The sequence below is a fragment of the Corythoichthys intestinalis genome, chromosome 1 (genome assembly GCF_030265065.1).
Source record: "Corythoichthys intestinalis isolate RoL2023-P3 chromosome 1, ASM3026506v1, whole genome shotgun sequence".
NCBI lineage: Eukaryota > Metazoa > Chordata > Actinopteri > Syngnathiformes > Syngnathidae > Corythoichthys > Corythoichthys intestinalis.
In genome coordinates, this window is record NC_080395.1 from 31240883 (window position 1) to 31265860 (window position 24978).

Genomic DNA, 24978 nt, shown 5'->3' on the forward strand with positions numbered 1-24978 from the left:
TGATCTATGTGACTTTGTGTCCATTATTCTATTAAAGAAAAAATCTTATGTACAGGTGTACTTATAATAGTAATTTTATAGACAAATGATACTATTTACAGTGGCGGCAGAGAGTTTGGGGGGGGGGGGGGGGGACATTTACGTCTTCCTAGGGGTGGGGGCGTAACATAAAATAATTGAGAAGCACTGGGCTAAACCAAACTACTATTTCAGTATCAAGTTGCAGTTAATAACAGTAAATAAAATACTCAAGTCCCCATTCTGTATCAGCAGCTTTAAACTACATTCAATTAATTTAATGTTGTGAATCAATCGTTAAAGTTATTAAAATCGCTCCCGTTATTCCATAATTTCCCTTCAGTCTACTTTCGACATGTCAAAGTTTTAAAACTGTTCATCATTTAAAGATAGATTCAGGTCAAGATTTTGCTGATTCAGGAGTATTTTAGATGAAAAGTTTATCAGGTTCGCTACAACAGAGCCTTTTAGAGAAGTGTACTGCTTTAAGGTGGCGGCTGTTTACTAACGCCGGCAAGTCTATCATTTCGCATCTAGTTCTCAATACATGTTCTAATGCCTCCGTCTGTCATTTCGCATATAATAGATCTACATATAAGTTATATCTACCGCAGCAACTGAGCGTTGTTTGAGCAGCTGTCGCAGTCAGGTGGTATTGTTTTTTTTATCTAGCGGGATGAGTTGAACATGATATTTACTCTCGGTCCGTTCCTCATTGCATCCCGAAGACCGCGCTGACAGTGTTTTAGTTCCACTTTACCTGGTATAATTCAATAATCGTAATTTGGATGTTTGTGAATCGTTCTCGAATCTTCCACGGCCGAAATGAATAATCTAAGAATCGGAAATTTCGCATGCCTCTAGTGGAAAACTTCAACTATCTTGCATTTTAGCCATATTATTGTTTATTGTTGCTGCCAAGCTGCCGTCGTGCAGAGCGCTGTTGGATATTTGTGTGCAATCTATTTGAGTATTATGAAAAGTGGATGTTTGACCGTATTGGACCTTTTAGTTTTCAAATGTGTCAAACTCTAACACACCCTAGAGGTGAAATAGAGAGCTGTCTTTGTAGTAGCCTAGTAGTAGTACGTAAACTATCCAGCATACGTGTGTACTGCAATTTTACACACCTTGTATGGAGAAAAAGCGCAAGCATGAAAAATTTCGACCAAAATGTCTGTTTATAGATGAGAAAAACTAATTAAGATCCTCAGCACCCCCTGCAGTGGGTTAGTTCCAATGCCCTGTATGGGCCAATGGGGTGGTCACGCGGGACGGAAAATTGCTTGGGGCGCACGCTTGTGAGGTGCACGATAGTAATTGTCAACAATTATAATTGCACCCTCGCGTTGCAATGATGCCACCTGCAGACCGCAGTTAGTGTCTGCATGCCACACATAACAGGAGGAGGGGGCGGGGATTGGATCAGTGAGCAGTCATTTACGTAGGACTGTCACACTATTGAAAAATGTGGGGGAAAGGGGGCTGTGATGGTTTGTTCAATTGTATTTGTCAAATAATGACCTCTGGTGGCGGCTTTGGGTGTAGTTGAATTCCTGCCTTTCTTTTCCTATGAAGCAGACGTGTCTAACAATGCTAAAGGACAGCTAAGTTCTGGTTCGACCCACATGAGGCTGTAAGTTGTTTCAAGGAATGTATGTTGGTGTGTGTATTTGTAGTTAAGCGGGGAGATATTGTTTGTATAGTTATATTTAGCGTTTTACGAGGAGAGAAGGGAGAACACGTTAGCATTTTTAGCATCAAAGCTAGCGGACTTTTGTATACAAATGGTGCAGATTTAATTTACTAAATGTATATATTGATTGAATGGAAGGGACATTTGGCGACTTTGTTTTGTATGAAATATTTAGTATTGATATTTACGTCATTTTCAACATTTTTGTATGTGTGTTTTCAGTTATACGAATTCATCAAGAGTGAGGAAGTAAAGACTTCAAAATCCACTTTTGCCTCGTTGTGCTGTCTGTCTAGCTAAACAGGCTCACGTTTAGTGAGGACAGAACAGTAAAAAGCCTCATTATCAACAGTTGGAGCCAGAAGCTGTTACTCCAAGCATAAAGACATAATGTTGAAGCAAGTGGACGCTCAATCGCAAAGTCAGCAGAGAAGCTGCTCACCAAGTAGTCAAGGTGAGTTATGGGAAACAAGGTCTCGTTGCTCCAGATCCTCAAAGCAGTCTACAAGTTCATCAGCAAGCGTTGCAGCCCTCAAAGCGCGAGCCAAAGCTGGGGCTGCACAAGCGCAGTTGGCTTTTGCAGAAGAGGAAGCTGAAGCCATGAAGCAACAGGCTCAAATCCAAGCTCAACTTCATGTACTGAAGGTGAAGAAGGAGGCAGCAGCTGCATCAGCAGAAGCGGACATCCTGGAAGCAGCAATTCAGCAGGAAGAAGCACAACCACTTTGTCATCCATCATCCATCGACTTTGTGGACTCTAAACAAAAGGTTCAAAATTATATCGACAGTCAAGTAATCCAGCCAGTACAACACCCAGTCCCATGCTGGAACCCCTTCCACCAAATTGACAACTCAAGCATTCAACCTCAACCATTACCTCAACAAAATTCCCACACTTTCAACTACATATCATCACCTATTCCTGGCGCTACATCTCCAGCTCCAATTCACAAGTATCAGCCACTCAGTTCATCTCTTCCCCACCCTCAGCAGAAAACAAATGTAAGTGATGTAGCAAAATATCTGATGAGACGTGAACTTGTAACAGGCACCATGCAGAGATTCGACGATGATCCACAAAATTATCGCAGCTGGAAATCATCTTTTGTGAACATCACTAAAGACCTAGCTCTGTCAGACAAAGAAGAGCTAGATCTTCTACTGAAATGGCTTGGGCCCAAGTCAACTGAACAAGCAAAGAGAATCAGTGCAGCTCAAGTCAATAACACAACTTCTGCGCTCAAAATGGTTTGGCAGCGACTAGAAGAAACGTTTGGTGCACCTGAGGTAATTGAGCATGCCCTCTTTAAGAAAATTGAGGACTTTCCTAGAATTGCGTCTAGAGAAAATACTAAGCTAAGAGAGCTGGGGGATCTCTTAATGGAACTTGAACTTACAAAAGCAGAAGGTCATTCTCCAGGGTTAGCCTTTCTAGACACCGCCAGGGGTGTCAATCCCATTTTGGAGAAGTTGCCATATTCACTACAAGAAAAGTGGATTTCATATGCATCTAAATACAAACTAGATCATGGTGTCATATTTCCACCATTTTCAGTCTGTTCTAGATTTGTGCAAGAGCAAGCACGCATAAGAAATGACCCAAGTTTTTCATTTCTTTCAGCAACTCAGTTCAAGTTTGATAAACAAGTTAAAAGCAGCACTCGCCCAATGATATCCGTGAAAAAGACTGAAATTGCTGTAGACACTGAGTTAAAAGAGGTATGTGAAGAGCCAGACAAACAATGTCCGTTGCATAACAAGCCACACCCCCTCAGAAGATGTCGCACTTTTCTCACCAAGCCTCTTGATGAGAGAAAGGCGTACCTGAAAGAGAAAGGCATATGCTTCAGGTGCTGTGCGTCAACCAAACACCAAGCGAAAGACTGTACTATTAAAGTCACATGCAAAGAATGTCAGAGTGAAAGACACAATACAGCTCTTCATCCAGGTCCTCCTTCAACCGACATCAAACCGTCTTCAGAGGCGCGTCAGCACGGCGGGGAGACCGAGTCAAGTCTACAACCCGTTTCCGCTACCACAATGTGCACCGAGGTATGTGGGGAACAACGTAGTCCTAGATCTTGTGCGAAGATATGTTTAGCTAAAGTTTATCCAGCAGGCCAACGAGAAAAGGCTATAAACTTGTATGCTGTCATGGACGAACAAAGTAACCAATCCCTTGCTCGTTCAGACTTTTTTGACATCTTCAGAGTAAACGGAAGCAGAGAGATTTATACTCTGAAGACATGTTCAGGTGTCATGGAAGTGAGCGGGAGGAAAGCCAAAGACTTTATTATTGAGTCAATAGATGGTCGTGTAAAAGTGCCACTTCCTCCTATGCTAGAATGTGACATGATCCCAGAAGATCGTTCTGAGATACCTGCACCAGAAGTCACACAACACTATCCACATTTAAAGGCACTCTCACACAAAATCAGTCCTGTAGATCCAAACGCACAGATCCTCTTGCTGCTCGGTAGAGACATCCTGAGGTTGCACAAAGTGAGAGAGCAATGTAATGGTCCCAGTAATGCACCATTCGCGCAGCGCCTTGACCTAGGCTGGGTCATCGTGGGTGATGTATGTGTAAATGGAGTGCACAAACCAGTCTCTATTACAGCATACAAAACAAACACCTTGTTCAACGGACGGCCATCATATCTCGATGCCTGCACAAATGTCCTACAAGTCAAAGAAAAAAAGGTAACCAACGTAATAGATGACATGCACAGCTTCACAGACACTTATCAAGTAAAACGATCAGACAATCTTGGGGATACAATCTTCGTCAAAGGAGAGGATGATGAAATGTTGGCACCGTCACAACAAGATGCAGAATTTCTCAAAATAATGCAAAATGAAATGTACCAGGATGAGACAAACAATTGGGTTGCACCGCTTCCATTTGTTACACCCAGACAGCGTCTACCAAACAACAGACAACAAGCTTTAAAGAGACTTTACACACTCAAACGTAGTCTTGACAAAAAGCCTGAAACAAGAGAGCACTTTGTACAGTTCATGCAAAAAATCTTAAACAACCAGCAAGCAGAAACCGCACCTCCCTTGCAACCTGAGGAAGAGTGCTGGTACCTCCCAATGTTCGGGGTGTACCACCCTCAAAAACCCCATCAAATTCGTGTGGTTTTTGATTCAAGTGCCAAACATGAGGGTGTAGCGTTGAATGATGTCCTCTTAAGCGGCCCAGATCTTAACAATGCGTTACTAGGAGTGCTCATCAGATTCCGTAAGGAGCCTATTGCAGTAACGGCAGATGTGGAACAAATGTTCTACTGCTTCAAAGTGCGAGAAGATCATCGCAATTTCCTGCGATTCCTTTGGCACAAAGACAATGACGTCGCAAAGGAAATTATTGAGTACCGCATGAAAGTGCATGTGTTTGGAAATCGTCCGTCTCCCTCTGTTGCAATCTACGGATTACGCAAAGCTGCTGGGGTAGGAGAAACGGAATATGGCAAAGAAGCATCACAGTTTGTTATCAGAAATTTTTATGTGGACGATGGTCTGGTCTCACTCCCGACAGAACTTGAAGCGATCACGCTCCTGCAAAACACTCAGAAAATGTTGGCTGTGTCAAACTTGCGCCTACATAAATTCGCTTCTAATAGCAGCAAAGTCATGGAGGCGTTTCCAACAAGCGACTTGGCAAAAGACATTAAAAGCCTAAACCTAGACAACGACCCGTTGCCTGTTCAGAGAAGTTTAGGCATCAGCTGGAGTCTTGAATCTGACACTTTCACCTTCCACGTGAGCAAAGAGAAAAAACCCTTCACCAAAAGAGGCATACTATCCACTGTCAATAGTTTGTATGACCCCTTGGGGTTTGTTTCGCCCATAACTGTACAGGGAAAAGCACTCATCCGACAATTCACCTTGGAACCATGCGACTGGGATGACCCCTTGCCTGCAAACAAAGAGAGATTGTGGACTGCATGGAAGGATTCACTTCTCGAGGTAGAGAACATACACATTCCTAGGTCGTATGTACCACAGTCTATGTCCTCAACACAGCACAGAGAACTTTGTGTTTTCAGCGATGCTTCATCTACAGCAATAGCAGCAGTTGCTTACATTCAAGTTAAAAATGACCATGGACAGTATTTCAGTGGATTTGTCATGGGAAAATCCAAACTAGCACCGAGACCAGCGCACACAATCCCACGTTTAGAACTGTGCGCAGCTGTCCTCGCTGTAGAAATGGCAGAGCTCATATGCCAAGAAATCGACATTAAGCTCCATGATGTCAGGTTCTACACTGACAGTAAGATTGTGCTAGGTTACATCTATAACATCTCAAGAAGGTTTTATGTCTATGTATCAAACAGAGTCTCAAGAATCAGAAAGTCATCTGTACCATCGCAGTGGCATCATGTTTCATCGGAAAACAACCCGGCAGACATTGCCACACGTCCAATAGCAGCGCTATTGCTACCACAAACCTACTGGTTCACAGGCCCACCTTTCCTGAACAAAGACCTGTCACAGTTTCCTCCCATGGAAGATAACAGCAACTTCAAACTAATCGAACCGGAACAAGACGTCGAGGTTCGACCGGAAGTCAATGTCTGTGCTACCCAAGTGAGCTTCAAACATCTCAGCCCACACCGCTTTGAAAGATTCTCATCGTGGAAACATCTAATAAGAGGCATGGCAAAACTCATTGCAGTCGTCAGAAACAAATCCAAAACTGCAGACAAAAAAAGTACAAATCTACAAACTCAAGCAAAACTGTCAGTCATTGCAAGTGTTCAACGAAATGCATTCAAAGAGGAAATGACAAAGCTTAAAAAAGGAGAGCATATCGCAAAAACAAGTCCCTTGTGGAATTTAAACTCATTCATAGACTCAGAAGGACTGTTAAGAGTGGGAGGTCGAACATCTCTTGCCAATCTTCCATATGATGAAAAGCACCCACTGATACTCCCTAAAAGGCATCATGTGTCAACTTTGCTTGTGAGATATTACCACCAAGATGTCGCTCATCAAGGTCGTCACCTCACCGAGGGAGCACTTCGATCTGCAGGTGTCTGGATAATTGGCGCAAGAAAACTTGTCTCAAGTGTCATTTATCAATGTGTCACATGTCGCAAACTTAGGGGTAAGCCTGCTGAACAGAAAATGGCCAACTTGCCCGAAGACCGTCTTACAATCGAGCCTCCTTTCACAAGGGTAGGTCTAGATGTTTTTGGGCCCTGGACTGTTGTCACCCGCAAAACAAGAGGCGGTAGCGCTGACAGCAAACGTTGGGCAGTTTTGTTCAGCTGTCTGGGCACCCGCGCAGTTCACATAGAAGTCATAGAATCTATGTCTACATCAAGTTTTATTAATGCATTACGAAGGTTTTTCGCAGTCAGGGGTCCTGCCAAAGTTTTGAGGTCAGACCGTGGCACTAACTTTATAGGTGCTTGTAAAGAGTTGAAAATAAGCACCGATGACTCTGAGATTCAAGATTACTTGAGCAAAGAAGGCTGCACATGGACTTTCAACACACCTTATTCATCGCATATGGGAGGCTCATGGGAAAGAATGATAGGCATCGCCCGTCGCATTCTTGATGCCATGCTATTGCAAGCAGGTCCTACTCGCCTCACACACGAAGTTCTGACAACGCTCATGTCAGAAGTTATGGCTATCATGAATTGCCGACCATTAGTTCCCATCACCACTGATTCAGAGACACCAACAGTTTTGACGCCATCCATGCTCCTAACCCAAAAGAAAGGTGCTGCTCCTGCTCCAGAAGGTACGTTCGACATCAAGGACATGTACAAAAAGCAATGGAAGCATGTTCAAAGTCTTGCAGATGCCTTTTGGAAACGCTGGAGACAAGAATATCTGACAGCTCTTCAAGTAAGAAAGAAATGGACTCAGGACAAGGACAATATCACAGAAGGAGATGTCGTCTTAGTTAAAGATGAACTACTGAAACGCAACGAATGGCCCATCGGACTCATTACAAAGTGCATCCCAAGCGAAGACAAAAGAATCCGAAAAGTGGAAGTACGAGTTGTCAAGCAAGGGACTCCGCGTGTCTATTTGCGACCGATAAACCAACTGATTTTGTTACTCCCTCGTCATAGTGAAACAAAAAAGACTGATTAAGTTTATACATTTAGTGGTATAAAGTATTTATACCAGACGGGGAGTGTGATGGTTTGTTCAATTGTATTTGTCAAATAATGACCTCTGGTGGCGGCTTTGGGTGTAGTTGAATTCCTGCCTTTCTTTTCCTATGAAGCAGACGTGTCTAACAATGCTAAAGGACAGCTAAGTTCTGGTTCGACCCACATGAGGCTGTAAGTTGTTTCAAGGAATGTATGTTGGTGTGTGTATTTGTAGTTAAGCGGGGAGATATTGTTTGTATAGTTATATTTAGCGTTTTACGAGGAGAGAAGGGAGAACACGTTAGCATTTTTAGCATCAAAGCTAGCGGACTTTTGTATACAAATGGTGCAGATTTAATTTACTAAATGTATATATTGATTGAATGGAAGGGACATTTGGCGACTTTGTTTTGTATGAAATATTTAGTATTGATATTTACGTCATTTTCAACATTTTTGTATGTGTGTTTTCAGTTATACGAATTCATCAAGAGTGAGGAAGTAAAGACTTCAAAATCCACTTTTGCCTCGTTGTGCTGTCTGTCTAGCTAAACAGGCTCACGTTTAGTGAGGACAGAACAGGGGCGCTCATACCCCCATCATTGGACTGCAGTGTGAGTAAATTAGTATACCAGTGTTCTCAAAAAGTCGAAAGAAATGGCATTTATAATTGCTGTTTACGCTAGTCTTATTTCAAATTCCATTTCGTCTTGATTTTCATCTTGATTTTCATCTACTGGGGATGTAACATCTAATACCACATTAAAATGAGACACTGTACACCTTTAAAGTACAGTATTGGTTTATTCCTAACCATAAGAGGATTTTGAAGGGGGGGCAGCCCCCCCCGGTGGCCGAAAAGTGTAATTGCATGACTTTCCTCTATATGATTTTAAAATTGAGTTTTTCGTAAAATATTACTCCATAAAAGTTGTAAAGCAATAAAACAAACAACAAAAATGAATCAAATGAACAAAAAATATGTATTTTTATACTGGGTAAAAATGATTTTTCGAACAGATCATGTGCCTAGTACCTTAGAAAGTCATTTGCTTTGCTAATCCAAAACCACCTGACGAGTTGACGACCGAAGAGGAGAGATGGATATACGCGATTTTTTCAAGCCTAAGCTTTCAAAAGAGAACCAATGATTAAAAATGTGGCTGTTGAAGCGTCAGAGAGCACCACCAAAATGGTGAGCGGAGTTTCAATTTGCCCCACTACTGACGCTAATTATACAATGGAGCCACCACCAGCGGGCATACCATTTTTAATGGATGACGATCTTGGCGAAAGGAATAGGTGTCCTAAGCAGCCTTAATTGGAATTCCCCTCAAAAATGATGGGGGAAATAAAACGATCATTTTCGTTTTATGATTATAAATATTCCTGGCTGGAATATTGAGTCAAAAAGGACGCTGTCTACAGTGTTGCCTGCCGCCATTTTCAAACTGACCATGGAAAGGATTCGTTTCGCAAAGGTTTGAGTGACTGGAAAGTGAAAGTGCTACAACTGCTAACTTGTCACTAGATAGAGTGGTGGATATCTACGCGGAACACAAAAATCGGCGTCTACTTCTTCACTTGGTAAGACGGAAAATGCTCACGCGCCCACTCACAGCTGGCATTGCTGACGCTGCGTTTCGGGGTCATCAACATGTTGTGCCCCCCCTGCCCCAAAAGTCAAACTCCGCCTATGATCCTAACTAGGGTTGTTCCGATCATGTTTTTTTGCTCCCGATCCGATCCTAATCGTTTTAGTTTGAGTATCTGCCAATCCCGATATTTCCCGTTCCGATTGCTTTTTTTTGCTCCCGATTCAATTCCAATCATTCCCGATAATTTTTCCCGATCATATACATTTTGGCAATGCATTTAGAAAAAAATGAATAAAACTCGGACGAATATACAGGGTGACCCAAAAAAAAGTTTACACCCAGTTGACTGCTTGTTTAAAAGCCATTGAAACATATCTAAATAGGTTGTCCTGCTTAAGTGATTCATTAAGGTCACTCAATGCAGCTGGTAATCTCTCGTCTCTACAATTCCTGTGCTTCTGCTGAAAATGAAGAAAACTTTAGCTGTACCTGAATTGCTGCGTGCCGGTCTGACACCTACTGAGATTGCAGCAAATCTGAGAATATCCAGATGTGCAGTCTACAAAGTTAAAAAGAAGCTGAAAAATACTGGAACAGCCTCACGAAAACTTGGGTCTGGAAAACCCGATCTGTGCGGACCAAAAAGTTGATTGACAAGGTGATATGTGGCCACCCCAGAGTCCAGATCTCAATCTCCTGGATTATAGCATATGGGCAACTGTGGAGGACAGTGCCTGTAAGAAGCCACAAACTTCTGTGGCAGCCTTGGAGAGGTCCATTGTTAGATCTTGGGAAAAGATGACAGCATCCTACATAAAGAAGACCTGTCAAGCGTTCCACAGGCGCCTGGAGGCTGTTGTGACACTTAAGGGAGGACACATTGAAAAATAGAGTGTACTGTACATGTTCTTTACAATAATGTATAATTTGTGATTAAATTCTAATTCTAAGCTGAATAAACATGGCATTTAAGTTGTATTATGGCAGTGTCATTTACATTATTAACATTCTTTCTGTGAGGGGGATCCATGGATAGAAAGACTTGTAATTCTTAAAGGATAAATGTGACTTTGTATATTAGTGTAATACTAGTGTAATACTAGTGTATTTGTTGAGCTTTCAGTAAATGATACTGTAGCCATTTAACTTCTCCCCAAATGCATAATGGAAAGTGCAACCATGACTGTGCGTTGTGGTACCAATTGATATATCTTCTCTGCGTTGGGAAATAACATAGGGTGTTAAGAAAAAGATTAACCACTACCTTTCTTCCCCACATTGTTTCCCACAATATTTCTAATTGTTGAGAGAGGGATTGTAAGGCTTTTGCCACTTAAATAAAGGCTTCAAAGGCTGCCAAAGTTCTCTCTACTCATTTTACGTTGCCTTTTACCTCTATGTATACGTAAAATGTTGCTATTATAGATTGAACGCGACAATGCGTGAGTGGGTCGTGCAGCGCATGCGTTAATTGCGTTAAATATTATAATGTTATTACCGCCGTTAACGCGGTAAATTTGATAGCCCTACTTTAAGCGAAATCGAAAGACTCTGGATGAGTGTCAGACATTTTGTCTGTAATGTTAAATACAATTAGAAAATGATTTAATTAAGATATATATATATATATTAAAAAAGGCATGTCCAATATTTTTTTGCCGATTCCGATACTTTGAAAATGACGTGATCGGACCCGATCGATCGGGACATCTTTAGTCCTAACCCTGCCACTGGTCGTCATATCAGAAACACCTCGGGGGAACCTGTTGATTAACTTAGAAATGGATTTAAAAAAAAAAAAAAAGTTATAGGATCATTGTCTGAAATAACATGAGTTATTGACTACAAGAATACCATATTTTTAATGCAATAAATGTCTGTAGAACCTGTTATGATATATTTGTGTCATCATTACCAATGGTGTTGGTGTAGGAATTTTCCGTGTAGTTAGCTTTCTCAATTGGTCACATTAGCAGAATTGAGCAATATTTAATGTTTGAATCTGCCAAAGTGTCTATTCGCCAGGGCACTATGTCGGCTAGTCGGCGTCCGGCCGCCACTGACTAAACGAGCATGTTTCAGCACCATTGACGGCGCCAGGTGACCTATCCATTTTGGCTTGGAGGCCTGAAATCATGTCAGTGAGTTAAAATACCAAGTACTAGTATCAAACTGGGACTTGTGAACATATCAACTGTGAACTAACAGCTTAAAATCTATTACGTCCCGTGTGATTTTAAGCTTCCCTATACAGTAGTGTTTATCTTCAACATGCAGTTTATCAATATTGCCAACCCTTTCAGTTCCAAACCTTCCTTCAAATCCCTTTCACTTTTCGTCAATACTCCCACACCAAATTAGCTCCCCGGATTCAATTTGCTCTAGTGCACCTCCGTCTGTTTGACAACAACAAACAGCTGACGGCCACTCTTTCCAATTCCCTGCTGTACAAAGAGGAAGGAAGAAATGTTGACTCAGCAACTACCTTCTCCAGTGTATTTTTTTAAATTTATTTATTCCAAATGACATCAGCTCACTAGAAAAGGCTCAACGCAAAGTGCCAACCTGTGTGTACTGACTAAAATACAGTAGCAGCTATTGCTGGAAGGTGTGTGGAAACGCCCCAATTGATGTTAGACAGATGAGGCAACATTGACCTCTTGTGGTCATAAGCGACACGTGCAATCTTTTAGAATACAGTTTTTTTTATAGACGGGTGCACATATCTTTTTTTGCCCAGGTTCTCAAAGGAGGACCTGGAGATGTGACTTGGTCCTCATTGAGCTTGAGAGCCGACCCGCCTGATGCGATAAAATTATGACAAGCTTTACTTAGAGCCAATTACCTTTAATTAATTATATTAACAATTAATGCTTGATTATCAACTGGCACAACAAAATTGCTATTACTTTGAAGTGAAATGTAAAGAAATAAACATAAAAGCACTAATTCAAAATAAAGGGCATTATGCCGCTCACACATTAACTCCAAGCCTTTGTAAAAGTGGGATGTCCTCCTCATAAGAGCTCATTGAACGTGCATGTTTAGCTTTGTGAAATGCGAGCAAAAACACGTTTGTCAGTGCATTGCACTGTTCTTCATTAACTTTATTCCGCCACTTGTCCATAGGGCGAGTGGGGTCCTGTCTGACATCGATAGTTTGCTTAATTGCCACATGCTCTGGTTATTTTTTTCGTGCTTTTCAAAGTTTTTATGGCTGAAATTCTTTGACCCTACATAAAATGCGCTGCTCTTATCAGTGACATTGGGATTCTCACAGCAAATTTTGTACCACATTTACGTGCGAGCATCATTTGCTTCTAGCCATGGTACCTCCTGCAGCCACTTTTCAGCAAAAGTCCCTTTTTTTCACTAGCTCCGGTGATGTCTCTGTCTTCTGTCTGTCTTTTGACGGGGGTGGGGGAACACGGAAATAATTACTCAGTGGGGCCTGCCTCTTTGACATTTTGAGAAGTGATTTTCTCGTGTCCGCCGCAAGTACAGTGGTCAGCCATCGGTACGCAAAAGCGTATGGAAGTCGTTGAGGGCCAGCGCGTTTGTCTACATCCAGTACGCATGCGCGCATGCGGACCACTTATGTGCACCCCTGTTTATAGACCTAGAACCATACAGAGATTGAAGGGAGCCAGGATGGGGGGTGCCCCCCAGTGGCCAAATATGTCATTGCATGTAATTGACTTTCCTATTGACTAATCCGAGCAAAAGGACCAGAAGTACCCCGTCCGCCATGGAAGGAGTGTGCCGCCAACCCGCCCACAGCACACAGCTAACAGCAGCTTACTTTACGGTTTGCGTAATTAAACAGATTTTCTTTTTGCGTATACACATACAGGTCCTTGTAAAAAAATTAGCATATTGTGATAAAGCTCATTATTTTCTGTAATGTACTGATAAGCATTAGACTTTGATATATTTTACATTCATTAGTAGTTTAAGCCTTTTGTTGTTTTAGTATTGATGATTTTGTAAAAAAGTCAAGAAAAAACAAAAATCCCTATCTCAAAAAATTAGCATATCATGAAAAGGTACTCTAAAGAAGCTACCAACCTAATCATCTGGATCAACGAAATCACTCAAAACCCCTGCGAAAGATTCCTGAGGCTTTTAAAAACTCCCAGCCTGGTTCATTACTCAACACCGCAATCATGGGCAAGACTGCCAGAACGATCTTGAAGTCTTCTTTCATCGCTTATCGAATGTCATAATTCTTGTGCTGAGAGCTATTTGGAGATTAAAGTGCCTATGACAGCATAAAAAAAATCTAAAATAGCATTATTGTGTGAATTAGAATCATATTTTGAGACGATTCGATTATATACAACAAGTTGGTAAAGCGCATATGACGATAAACAAATCTGTATTGAATTATACTGTAATGTGTTTTGGTTCAGGTGATAAACCGTTCGATTCAGACCTTTGTTTTGAAAAGCTACTAAAACATTTTGAAAACTTCCAGAATAAATGTCTGGATTTTATTAGCAAATTTAATTTGCAATATTAGAACATCAATTATATTAACATACATGTGTTAATCATCTCTTAACTATCAGGAATGCAAAAAATAAACATTTGTCTTAAGACCACTTAACATTGTGTGTCTAAATAAATAAATTAAATATAACTGAAAAAAATCGCAGTCGGGGATCAACAAAAAAAAAAAGTTTAGTAAGTCTAATAAATGTTAACACCTTCCTACTTGTATTTTGCAGGTTAACAAATTCACACAGTTTAATGTTAACTCTGTGGTCGGACTTTTAGTAGCAAAATTAGTAGTGTGTTCCCCACCTCCACAAAATTGATTTCTTTTTACATACAGTGACTGCTACTGCTAGTGGTTGAAAAAAAATTCAAAGGGGGCGGAGGAGGTGGCATGTTGTCGACATGTTGCATTTTTGTGAGGGCTGTGAGTGCGTGGGGTGGGGGGGTCAAGTCATCAGCCAATCAAATGTGCTTTTGAGGGAAAAAAATGGACTGGCACATTCAGCAAGTCAAAAGATGTAAATGTAAGTCTGAACATAATGCAAATCTCTTTATAATGGTAGAGTCAATTCTATCCTTACAACATTTGGGAAGACATTCTAAATTACCATTTCTTTCGTCTATAGAACTTCCCAAACTGCGTTGGAAGCCTTAATGTTAACATTATCATAAAAAGCACCGAAGCACTCTCAATCAGTGATGATGTATCGTGTCCAGTGTTGGGCACGTTACTTTAAAAAAGTAATTAGTTACATTACTCACTACTTCTTCCAAAAAGTAACTGAGTTAGTAACTGAATTACTCTATAGTAAAAGTAACTAGTTACCAGGGAAAGTAACTATTTCCGTTACTTTTAAAAGAACTTGTTGTATGTTAAAGAATTTGAAATTTTCTGAGCCGTATTCGAGTCAGTGGAATAGAGAAGAACAGACAGGTAGTTAACTTGTTAGGTGCTTCAGCAGATTTCAATTGCTTAACACAGATGTCGACAAAAGCTTTGCCCGGGGACATAAATTACACATTACATGCAGGTTCTTTCCTTTAATTTCGACAAACCCGAAATAGTGTCTATATCTCCACCTCTTAAAGGACAATTATTCTTCTGAATGCTCTGCCATCCCGACCCTGTGCATCTGTTTTGTGTGTGTGTGTGTTTGCCGCACGCGCTGTTCCGGTTTGCTTGTGAAATCACCGGCTCTGATTGGTTTACCACGACACGTGACTCTAACCATCAGCCAGTCACAATCACTTCCATCGCATCTCTCGAGGGGGTGCATTCAGGTAGGCTCGTTTCCCGACAATTCACGTCACCTTCAAAGCATCTGCCGTCCTCAAGATGGAAGCAGAATTATTGCTGGCTGACAGTGGGAGATGGGAACGAGGCTAGCATCAGGTGTAGCAAACACAGAAACGTTACCAAACTTTGGAAAGCATTGTCTAATTGAATGAGCAGGGACAAACAGCTTGGAGTCAGAAATACGTGCGCTATTCTCGAACCTGCACGCACCCCAAGTCTTGGATGACAAATCAACAGAGCAGAGAGTCGACTCGACACGGCTGGTAGTTTCTTCAATTTATTCAGAGTAAGTAATGCACCGCTTTTGACCGTCAGTAACGGTAACGGTGGAAAAAGTAATTAGTTAGATTACCCCGTTACTGAAAAAATAACGCCGTTACGTAACGGTGTTATTTATAACGGCGTTACTCCCAACACTGATCGTGTCTGAACTGTCTGTTGTTAAAAATTAAAGATCAAAACAACTCTTTTGACACCAAATCTGTGCTTTATCGTTCATACTGTATACTTGAAGTGTGACACGTAAAAAAATCACAGACTCACAGCAAACATATGTACACAATAAATGATGACATGCACCAACCAAAAATACGACATAAAGTGATAAAAAGCGGGTAGTTTTTGGCCGACTGGGTCACCGCTTCGTTTGGCCACTCGATTCCGAACACACACGTCTCGGTGGTTCTTCCATTTTTTTATCCACTCACTGAACTTGCCATTTGGCGCAAACTTTATGATGTCTTGATGAGACTTGCTCTTCGATGATACTCCTGTCGGCTTGGTCCATTTTTGCGCCTAGAAAAATAATGTTTTAGAATGGCAGTGATTACGCGCTGAACCGGAAACAACAGTCTGAGCGAACCAACCACAGTCCATTTCCGCCACGTCATATGCGTTGACGTGACGCTAGGGTTTGAAAACTCAATAGGACCACGTCAGGCTACGGCGCAGGTTCGTAAATCGGGTCTTCCTTGACGGCTCAGGTTTGACGCGGAAATAAAACTCGGCCTTAAGATTAACAACACTGATCATGAGTATGGAGAGGAGTTCAGACTGGAATGAGCTCAGACAGTCGGTTATTCATATTATTTACAATTTGATGCATTATGCATGTATTTTGAAATATATTCAACTCAGTCAGTCGGCGAAGATGTAAGCAATAAAATAGGGAGTGGGTGGGGGCATTAAAACTGTACCAGGACATAGCCCGTACGTACCATCTTCTTTTTTAGGGTTTCCAGTTTCTTAAAGTGACTGGGGAACGTGCATAGATGAAGTTTGACTTTTGGGCCAGGGGGGGCACAACATATTGATGAACCCAAAACGCAGTTTCAGTAATAAAATTAACTTCCAAGAATAATTATAATAATGAGTTGAAAATAAGCGATTTTTGTTTCCCATCATTTTTGAGGGGAATTCTAAATCAGGCTGCTCAGGACAGCTATACTTTTCGCCAAGATCGTCATCCATCGAATATGGTACGCCCGCCGGTGTTAACAGGTGTTCTGTCAAATTTTGCACCCCATCAGAAATTGCAACTTTGTGTTAAAAATGGCCGCGAATACAGCGGTTACAAAGTAAACACTACAAACTTTCTTTAAATAAAGGAATATTTACTTATGTTTGATCATGGACGGACATGTAGAAAAGTTCTCCTCAGACACATTCTGCCATGTTAGCTGCACACAACAACTGCATGCCACTCTCTCACTGTTTACGTCTTCGCCGTGTAGTTAAGCATTAATTTACGAAATATGCGTGTGGAACATGTATGTTTACGATGTTACTTGTTTATTTAACACCTGTGGATAACATTGAGAATCCAATTGAATGTAAAACAGGGCTTATTCATTGCCACAACAGCTTTGGCAGCAAAATATTAAGAGGGTGAAAAATTTGTTGAACAATTAGCGTCTTTAGTTGGGCAAATTAAAACTCCGCTCACCATTTTGGCGGTGCTCTCTGGCTTTTTATGGTTCACATTTTCGATCCTTGGTTCTTGCTCAGTAGTTGTTGTCGCTTTTGAAAGCTTAGGTTTGAAAAAATTACATTTATCCATCTTGCCTCTTCGTTCCTCAGGTGGTTTTGGTTAAGCAAAACAAATTGAGTTACTTTGTGGGTTTCTTGAATAAGACAACTTACTGAAAGGGTTGATGTTTTTTACTGACAGAGCTTTAGTTACAGAATAGAACAGAGGCATCATCAACATTAACTGTCCACTGGCGGGCTTTTTTTCAGCTGTCTCGAGCTCGCTGTGTATCTCTGTCTTCCGTATGCTGTGACGAGCAGACAGACATTACTAATCGAACATGCAGGTACGATTTGCTCATATCATTACATTAGTCACATGATCTGTTCGAAAAATAATTTTGACCCATTATAAGAAAAAATTTTGTTCATTTCATTCATTTTTGTTCTTTGTTTTATTGCTTTACAACTTTTATATACAATATTTTACCAGAAATTTCTTAACTTTAAAATCATATATAGGAAAGTCAATTACATGCAATGACACTTTTCGGCCAACGGGGGTGCAAGGCCCCCTCCTGAACACCCCCCATCACCATCACCGCCATAAAATCCGTTTTTGGGAACGTGTTACACCATATGACGCTGGGTTACGGAATTGGAATAGATTATTAGCACTAGATTCATGTTTTTGCACCACTTTGCTGCAATTTTCATTAAATATACCTCGGAAAAATAAATGTTATTCAAGCAAATTGATTAGCTGGATCAATAACTGACACTTTGGCCTGGGTCAGTTGTTTTGATAGTGGGGCCAAAGAGTCCAGTGGTTAATTTCCCTTATTGTCTACCCCTGCCAAGGTCAGAGTTTGAACAAAATTTTCTAGTCCTCATTCAGTCCACATCCAGATTTTCACAGCATGAGTTTTTGATAGCCTGTCCCCATGCTGCCCGTAGCATTAATTATTGCACTTCTGCTTAAGTCCCAGGCTTTTAACTGTAACAGGCCACAGCGGAAACACTCCAACCTTTACACGCTATTGATTGTTTGCCATCCAATTCAATTCCACGTAAATGGAAGGTGTTGTAAAGAAAAGCACGTAATAGAACAGGTTTTCCGCAGGTCAAGTGCAGTTGAACAGAAACAATCTTCTTTAGCGACATAATATACTTTGCTCGTTACAGGAACGGGATCAGTTTAGTAGGTCTTACAGTATATTGAGGTCAACAAAAGAAGTGGAGTGGCCATGGAGTGATCACCGCTTTGACGCTGCGCTTCGGCATTGTTACGCTTAATGAGATTGCTGCCATATTGGTGTGTCACAAATGAGCTAAAAGTGCAGACGTGCAGACACTTCATTAAGTTGATTGTTTTAAGGAATGAGCTGATGACATGGAATGAAAAAAGGAAACTGTCATTTCTTATGACAGTAGGACATTTGGACATTGTCCTTGGTCGAGTGGGTTTTATCATTAAAAGTTCATTGTAATTATTGTCTTTCGCTACATGGAACTATTAGAGCCATGGTAAAAACAAAAAAGTAAAATGCTGAAAAATAGATGATAAAAAAAAAAAAAAAGTTTTCAAATTATGAAAACTATATATTTTTTTCATTTTTAGGATAGTCATTTTATTTATTTATTTCTTTTATTATTATTGTTAAAAATTAAATTTAAAAAAAAAAAAGAAAGAAAAAAACTGCCTTTATAGAAGTCAGACAAATTAATGTGCAGCTACACCATCAGAGATGCCAGCATTTCTTATTAGATGAATATTGATTCTGAACTGCTCCTGATTTTGTATGTGGGACGATTACTTGCTATTTCGAAGTCTTGCATATTTTTAATGATTTCTATCACTGCAGTATGATAGATGTTGCAATGAGAGAGGGATTAATTTACTAAAAGTCCAGATATAACTTTTTCTAGTGTTGAAAATATAACTATTTCTAGTGTTGAAAACTAAAATTTTACAATAAAACATTCTTGTACTTTTATAATTTCATTTTATTTCTCAATTTTTAATGTTTGTGCAACGTTTTAGGTTGTATATGAAAGTTGTTTTTGAAAGTTTTACTATTCCCAGGCATAGACTTCTTAATATATTGATGTGACACGGGGCGCGGGACCGAATAATAGGAGGCCTATCTCTGTCAAAGCTGACCGAGTGGAAGAGCCTTTTACGGTAAAAATTCTTGTGGATAAATTAGGGCTGTCAAAATTATTGCGTTAACGGGCGGTAATTAATTTTTTAAATTAATCACGTTAAAATATTTGACGCAATTAACGCACATGCCCCTCTCAAACAGATTAAAAGGACAGTGTCATGTCCATTTGTTACTTGTGTTTTTTTGTGTTTTGTCGCCCTCTGCTGGCGCATGGGTGCGACTGATTTTATGGCTTTCAGCACCACATGAGCATTGTGTAATTATTGACATCAACAATGGCGAGCTACTAACTTATTTTTTGATTGAAAATGTTACAAATTTTATTAAAACGAAAAAATTAGAGGGGTTTTAATATAAAATTTCTATAACTTGTACTAACATTTATCTTTTAAGAAGTCTTTCTATCCAATGATCGCTTTAACAGAATGTTAATAATGTTAATGCCATCTTGTTGATTTATTGTTATAATAAACAAATACAGTACTTATGTACCGTATGTTGAATGTATATATCCGTCTTGTGTCTTATGTTTCCATTCCAACAATAATTTACAGAAAAATATGGCATATTTTATAAATGGTTTGAATTGCGATTAATTATGATTAATTTTTAAGCTGTAATTAACTCAATTATAAATTTTAATTGTTTGACAGCCCTAGAATAAATGCTTAAATCCCTGAATTCTTTATAGATATGGGCGTAAAACAGTCTTGATTCTTTGTTAAAAGAGCAAGGAACCAGGCAGTTAGTATTTATTTTACGTAAACATGTCAAATGTGCTGCTAGCCATTAAGCCACTGTGGCGCCGCCTTAAAAGCGCTTTTTACGTTGAAAATTCTTGTGAAAAAATATGTAAATCCCTGAATTCTTTAGAGATATGGACATAAAACTGTCTCGAATCTTGGTTAAAAGCAAAAAAACGGGCAGTTGGCATTTTTTTTTTTTTTTTTTTTTTTTTACATAAATATTGCGAATGATGACGCTAATGCCGTCGCAGTTGATTTCTCCCACTGATTTTTTTTTTTTTTTTACGTTTCAAAATGCATGCATGGTACAAAAATACAATAATTACCTTGAGTCCTCCAAGAAATCACTCCTGAGACAATCCTTCCTGTATGTATGCGGTACAGCTTTCGTACTTATTCAACCTAAATCCAGTAGTGGATCAACGCATATGTTTGAGAATAACTGCGACCGACTTCGACCGCCTGAAGTGGAGTGTGGGACTGCCCCCTACTTGAAGGCGTGGCGCAGTTTCTGGGGAATGTGTCCCGGAAATAGCCTTATGAAGTCCATGTCCCAGGAAATAATCTTATATTATTATGAAAATGTAGAATTATGATTACTTTATTTTTAGGCTATAATATAGGTTTGCCTTATCTTTGTGATGGTATTCCTGAAATGATTGATTCATAGGTAGTTATTATTGTAAATTTACTACATGAACATTAATATACGAGAAGTTTGTGTTTTATTTGTATTTAAAAAATTGACAATGTGGGTAGCAGCGCCTGTTTACTGCAAATGCTTGCAAAGCCATTTTTCATCCTTAGATGGCACTGCAATACCACTGAGTAAATTTCCAACTTTTAATGACAAATAATGCCTACTACATTTTTACAAACTTGAATCTGCATGCCATCCGTGTTATGGTACAGATTAATGCAATCTTTTTGGCTGCTGCATGCTGGAAGTCCTATCTGCATTCATTTGTCATTCACTGACATTTGCACAGCCTATTAATGTATGCATGCATGCAGACAGCTGTGCATATTCACAAAGCCAAACACTCATCTGCTGCTCTCCCCAGGTGCCATGTACATCACAGAGGCGCTTTTTACTTGAAATACGTGCCTGACATACCTAATGTCATGCAAACTTTGCACAAATGTAATGTACACCCATCCATCATTCTCTAGGTGAAACAACAATACAGTATTAGCAATTGAGATTTTTTTGTTTTGGGGGAAAAAAAGGAGGAGAGGAGAAAAATAAATGCATTATTTTTAGGTATTAACTCATTCGCTGCCATTGACGGTGATAGATGTCCAATCCGTTTTGACTGAGAGGGAAAATTGGATTGGAAGTCGCCATCAATGGGAGTGAAACAGGATCCCTTAATGCAAGGGCGTAGGTTTGGTCTCAACATTGGTAGGGGCGATATAACAGCATAACCTGCATGTATACTTTTTGCTGGGGACGGGACATTAATAAGACCATACAGATTGGGTAAACGGGGGTCAGGGATACATTTCTCACGAATATGAACCTAATTAATTGATAGGCTAAATGATCAATGCAAAATAAATCTTTATTGACTTATATAAACTTTCATATGTATTAGTTCAAGTGATACATCATTCGATTCAACCTTTGCTTTCAAAAACTACTAAAGAAACATTTTGAAAACTTAAAATGTCTGGATTTTTTTTTTTTTTTTTTGTCTGTTTGTTTTGTTTTTTTTAGCAAATTTAAATTGCAATACTTGAACAGAATCTAAATTATATTAACATACACAATAATCTCTTAACTATCCAGGAATGCAAAAAATAAACAATTGTCTGAAGACCATTCAACATCGTCTAAATAAATAAATTAAAATATAACTGAAAAAACATCTTAGCGTATAACAAAAATAAATAAAAATGGATTCTTCCTTCAGGTAAAACAACTGCTTTTGTCCACAAACACAACCAAACTCAACAAAAAAAATGAAGGCTCCTTTGGGCTGCTTTAAGACCACATAAATAAAATAAAAATGAAAATTGGGGAGAAGGGGTTAAACTTCGGTTCACTACATTTCTCACAATTAACGTTAACAGTAGAAAACATACTGAAGGACACTACTCTCTAAGCAGCTTCCTACTCGAGTTTTGCAGGTCAGCAAATTTATACAGTTTAATGTTATGCCAACTCTGATGCATGATGTCGGACTTTCAGTAGCAAAACTAGTGGTTTGTTCCCCACCTCCACAACACTGATGTGTTTTTACATTACTTACACTGTTAGCTGCTGCTGCTGCTGCTGGCTGAAATAAAATTCTAATATCCCTTGTCTTTGAAGGGGGCGGAAAAGGCAGCATGTTGTTGACTTGTGTCTCTGTCTGGGCTGTGAGTGCATATGTGTATGGGTGGGGGGGAGGGGTCATGTCATCAGCCAATCAAACGTGTGTTTGAGGGAAAAAATGGACTGGCACATTCAGCAAGTGAAAAGGGGTAAATGTCAGCCTGAACATAATGAAAGTAATTAACTTAATAATGGTAGAGTCAATTCTATCCATACAACATATGGAAAGACAATCTAAATTACCTATATAACTGAAGTAATTATATAATGCAAATTAGGTTGCTTAAAAGTTGGTGTGGACAATTTGAGCATCCTGAAAAGTTGGTAGTGTCATGTCCCTACCGTCCCCATGCAAATCTATGCTCTTGCCTTAATGCCAGCCTTTCCAGTTGAAATGGATTTGATGTCTATCACTGTCATGGCAATTAATGACTTGCAAGCGACAAAATAATCCAAAGGTATCAGGATAATATGATATTTATATCTACTGAAACTTTGCAGAATGAGAAAATGTCAATTGATAGCAAAAAAGTCAATCACAACCAAGATAGCTCAATTGATCATATTGGATAACAAATGTTATTTTTTAATTGTTAATGTAAAACAAGTTTGTAACCTTATTTTATGTTGCACAACTGATTTGCTTGGGGGAAAAAACTAATAGTAGCCCTAATTATATGGCTACAATGTTTTTGATAGCTTTGATGACAACACATTTACAGGGATTTGTTTTGTTTATCTTGTAATAGTCTATGGGGAAATGCCACTTGGTTACAGTTCCACAGTTTAACCACTCAGAGGAGCTGTACTTCTACAGAATGACTTAACCTGAAGCAAACCTTTATGTGTTGGGGTTCACTTAGTATTCTAAAATCAATCCAGTAATGTAAAGTAAAAGAGGCTGTTAGTTGTGTAACGGAATGGGAAGGAATTAATTTGAGAGACTTCCCCAGGTAGTATGTGCATCTGATTCGGATAGCAACTGTTCAAAAAGAAGGAGTGATTGTCACCTTTCAGCTTTATTTTAAGATGTTTTGTGAAGATGTTTTCCATATACAAGGAAACATGTCTTGGTATATGCTGTTCTTTTTTTTTTTATTAGCTAGTTTCAATTTTTTGCACCAGTCGGTGACGGATCATTAGAATCACTATTGTTTCTTTTACCAATGGGAAAAGGCTTTTTTGGGAGGTGGCGATATTCATATATAGTATATTACTGGATTGGTTACTCCGGTTCCCTTTAACCCTTATTTGAGTAAGTGACTATTTTTGGTAATTAAAAAAAAACAAACTCTTATGTTATGAATTACGCAACAAAAAATTGATGCAAAATCTTTTGTAATTTTGGGGTGCTGAATCACAATCTGGCCTAATGTTTTTTTTCTATCCTGTAAACATTTTTTTTTTTTTTTTTTTTGCAAGTCAAGATTAATACTTACTGTGCAAGAAAATTATTGCAAAACTATATTTTTATCAAAGTCGGGATGGCGCTGACGATTAAGAGAAAAAAATAATTAGAATAAAAAATGATGCCTGTTACGCCATGTTTTAGGCAACTGGAGGCCAACAAACATGTCCTGTACTGCACTGCTACCAAGGGACTCCAATATGTGAATATCAGTCAACAGTTAGAAACAAATGATGACAATGATTCAGCAAAATGTATATGGCGGAAAACACTCAGGTGATTTAAAGCTCCGCTCTGAGACCCCCAATTTGGCCAACTTTAGAAAATTGTCCGATATGCATGTGCGATACATCATTAGAAAGCTTAAAATCTCAATTTTCTGGGAGAATAAACTTTTTGAACAGGAGGGTATTTTTAAAAAAACAACAACTTTTTTTCCATACAGCAAAACCCTATCTGGAGGCGAGAGCACGCGAGAGCAGAATTACAGACGCCATGACTTTAACGAATTATTATCGTGTACTTACCTTGTTTCGATCCAAAAACTCCATGTAGCATGAATCACTGAGTGTCAAGACACAGCTGTGAATGGCCACAGCTGGATTTTTTTTTTTGAATTTTATGGGTGAAACATGGTAATATAACAAGGGTCGCAATGCAGAAATCGCAGACACCAAAGAGTGGTCGAGATGTTCTTTTTCATATATTTACCCTTTTAAACGTTTTTTTTTTTTAAATTTTTTTTTTTGGATCGAATATTTATCATCTAACATATCGGAGAAAATGCGACAGTCACAAAAAATATATATATATATATATATATATATACAATTAAGCGATAGTTATGAGGTAAATATCCGTGACTTTTTTACAGACGTCATTTTTTTCATTGTGAAATAATTTGTTTAAAAGTTTAAAATATGTGAATGAATAATTTATTTGTCTTTTTTTTTTTTTTTTAAAACGAAATATGAGACTTTTAAGACAGTTAATGATTTTGAGCCAAAAAGACATTTTGAATAATAAATATATTTAATTACCATTGTTTTATGGCTGGGTTGAAACAAAAGGGATTGCGCGACGTCTGTAAACGGTGGTTTCCAGGGTAAAAGGGACAAATTAAAAATAGTTCGG

At 39.2% G+C, this 24978-nt stretch overlaps 1 protein-coding gene across 6 annotated transcripts in view; it reads left to right on the plus strand.

Annotated features, from left to right (window-relative positions):
* The first annotated feature begins 1584 nt into the window (after positions 1–1584).
* Positions 1585–24978, plus strand: part of LOC130922650 (uncharacterized) — a 275463-nt gene continuing 252069 nt past the window's right edge. For 3 of the 6 annotated variants that reach the window (XR_009064557.1, XR_009064559.1, XR_009064561.1), the window contains exons 1-3: positions 1585–1654; positions 1937–8031; positions 8314–8453. Coding sequence is in view for 1 of the 6 variants with exons in the window: in XM_057847563.1 (XP_057703546.1) it covers positions 2105–7837 (5733 nt within the window). In the remaining 5 variants the exon portion in view is untranslated. The other 3 variants (XR_009064558.1, XR_009064560.1, XM_057847563.1) reach the window with 2 other exon arrangements.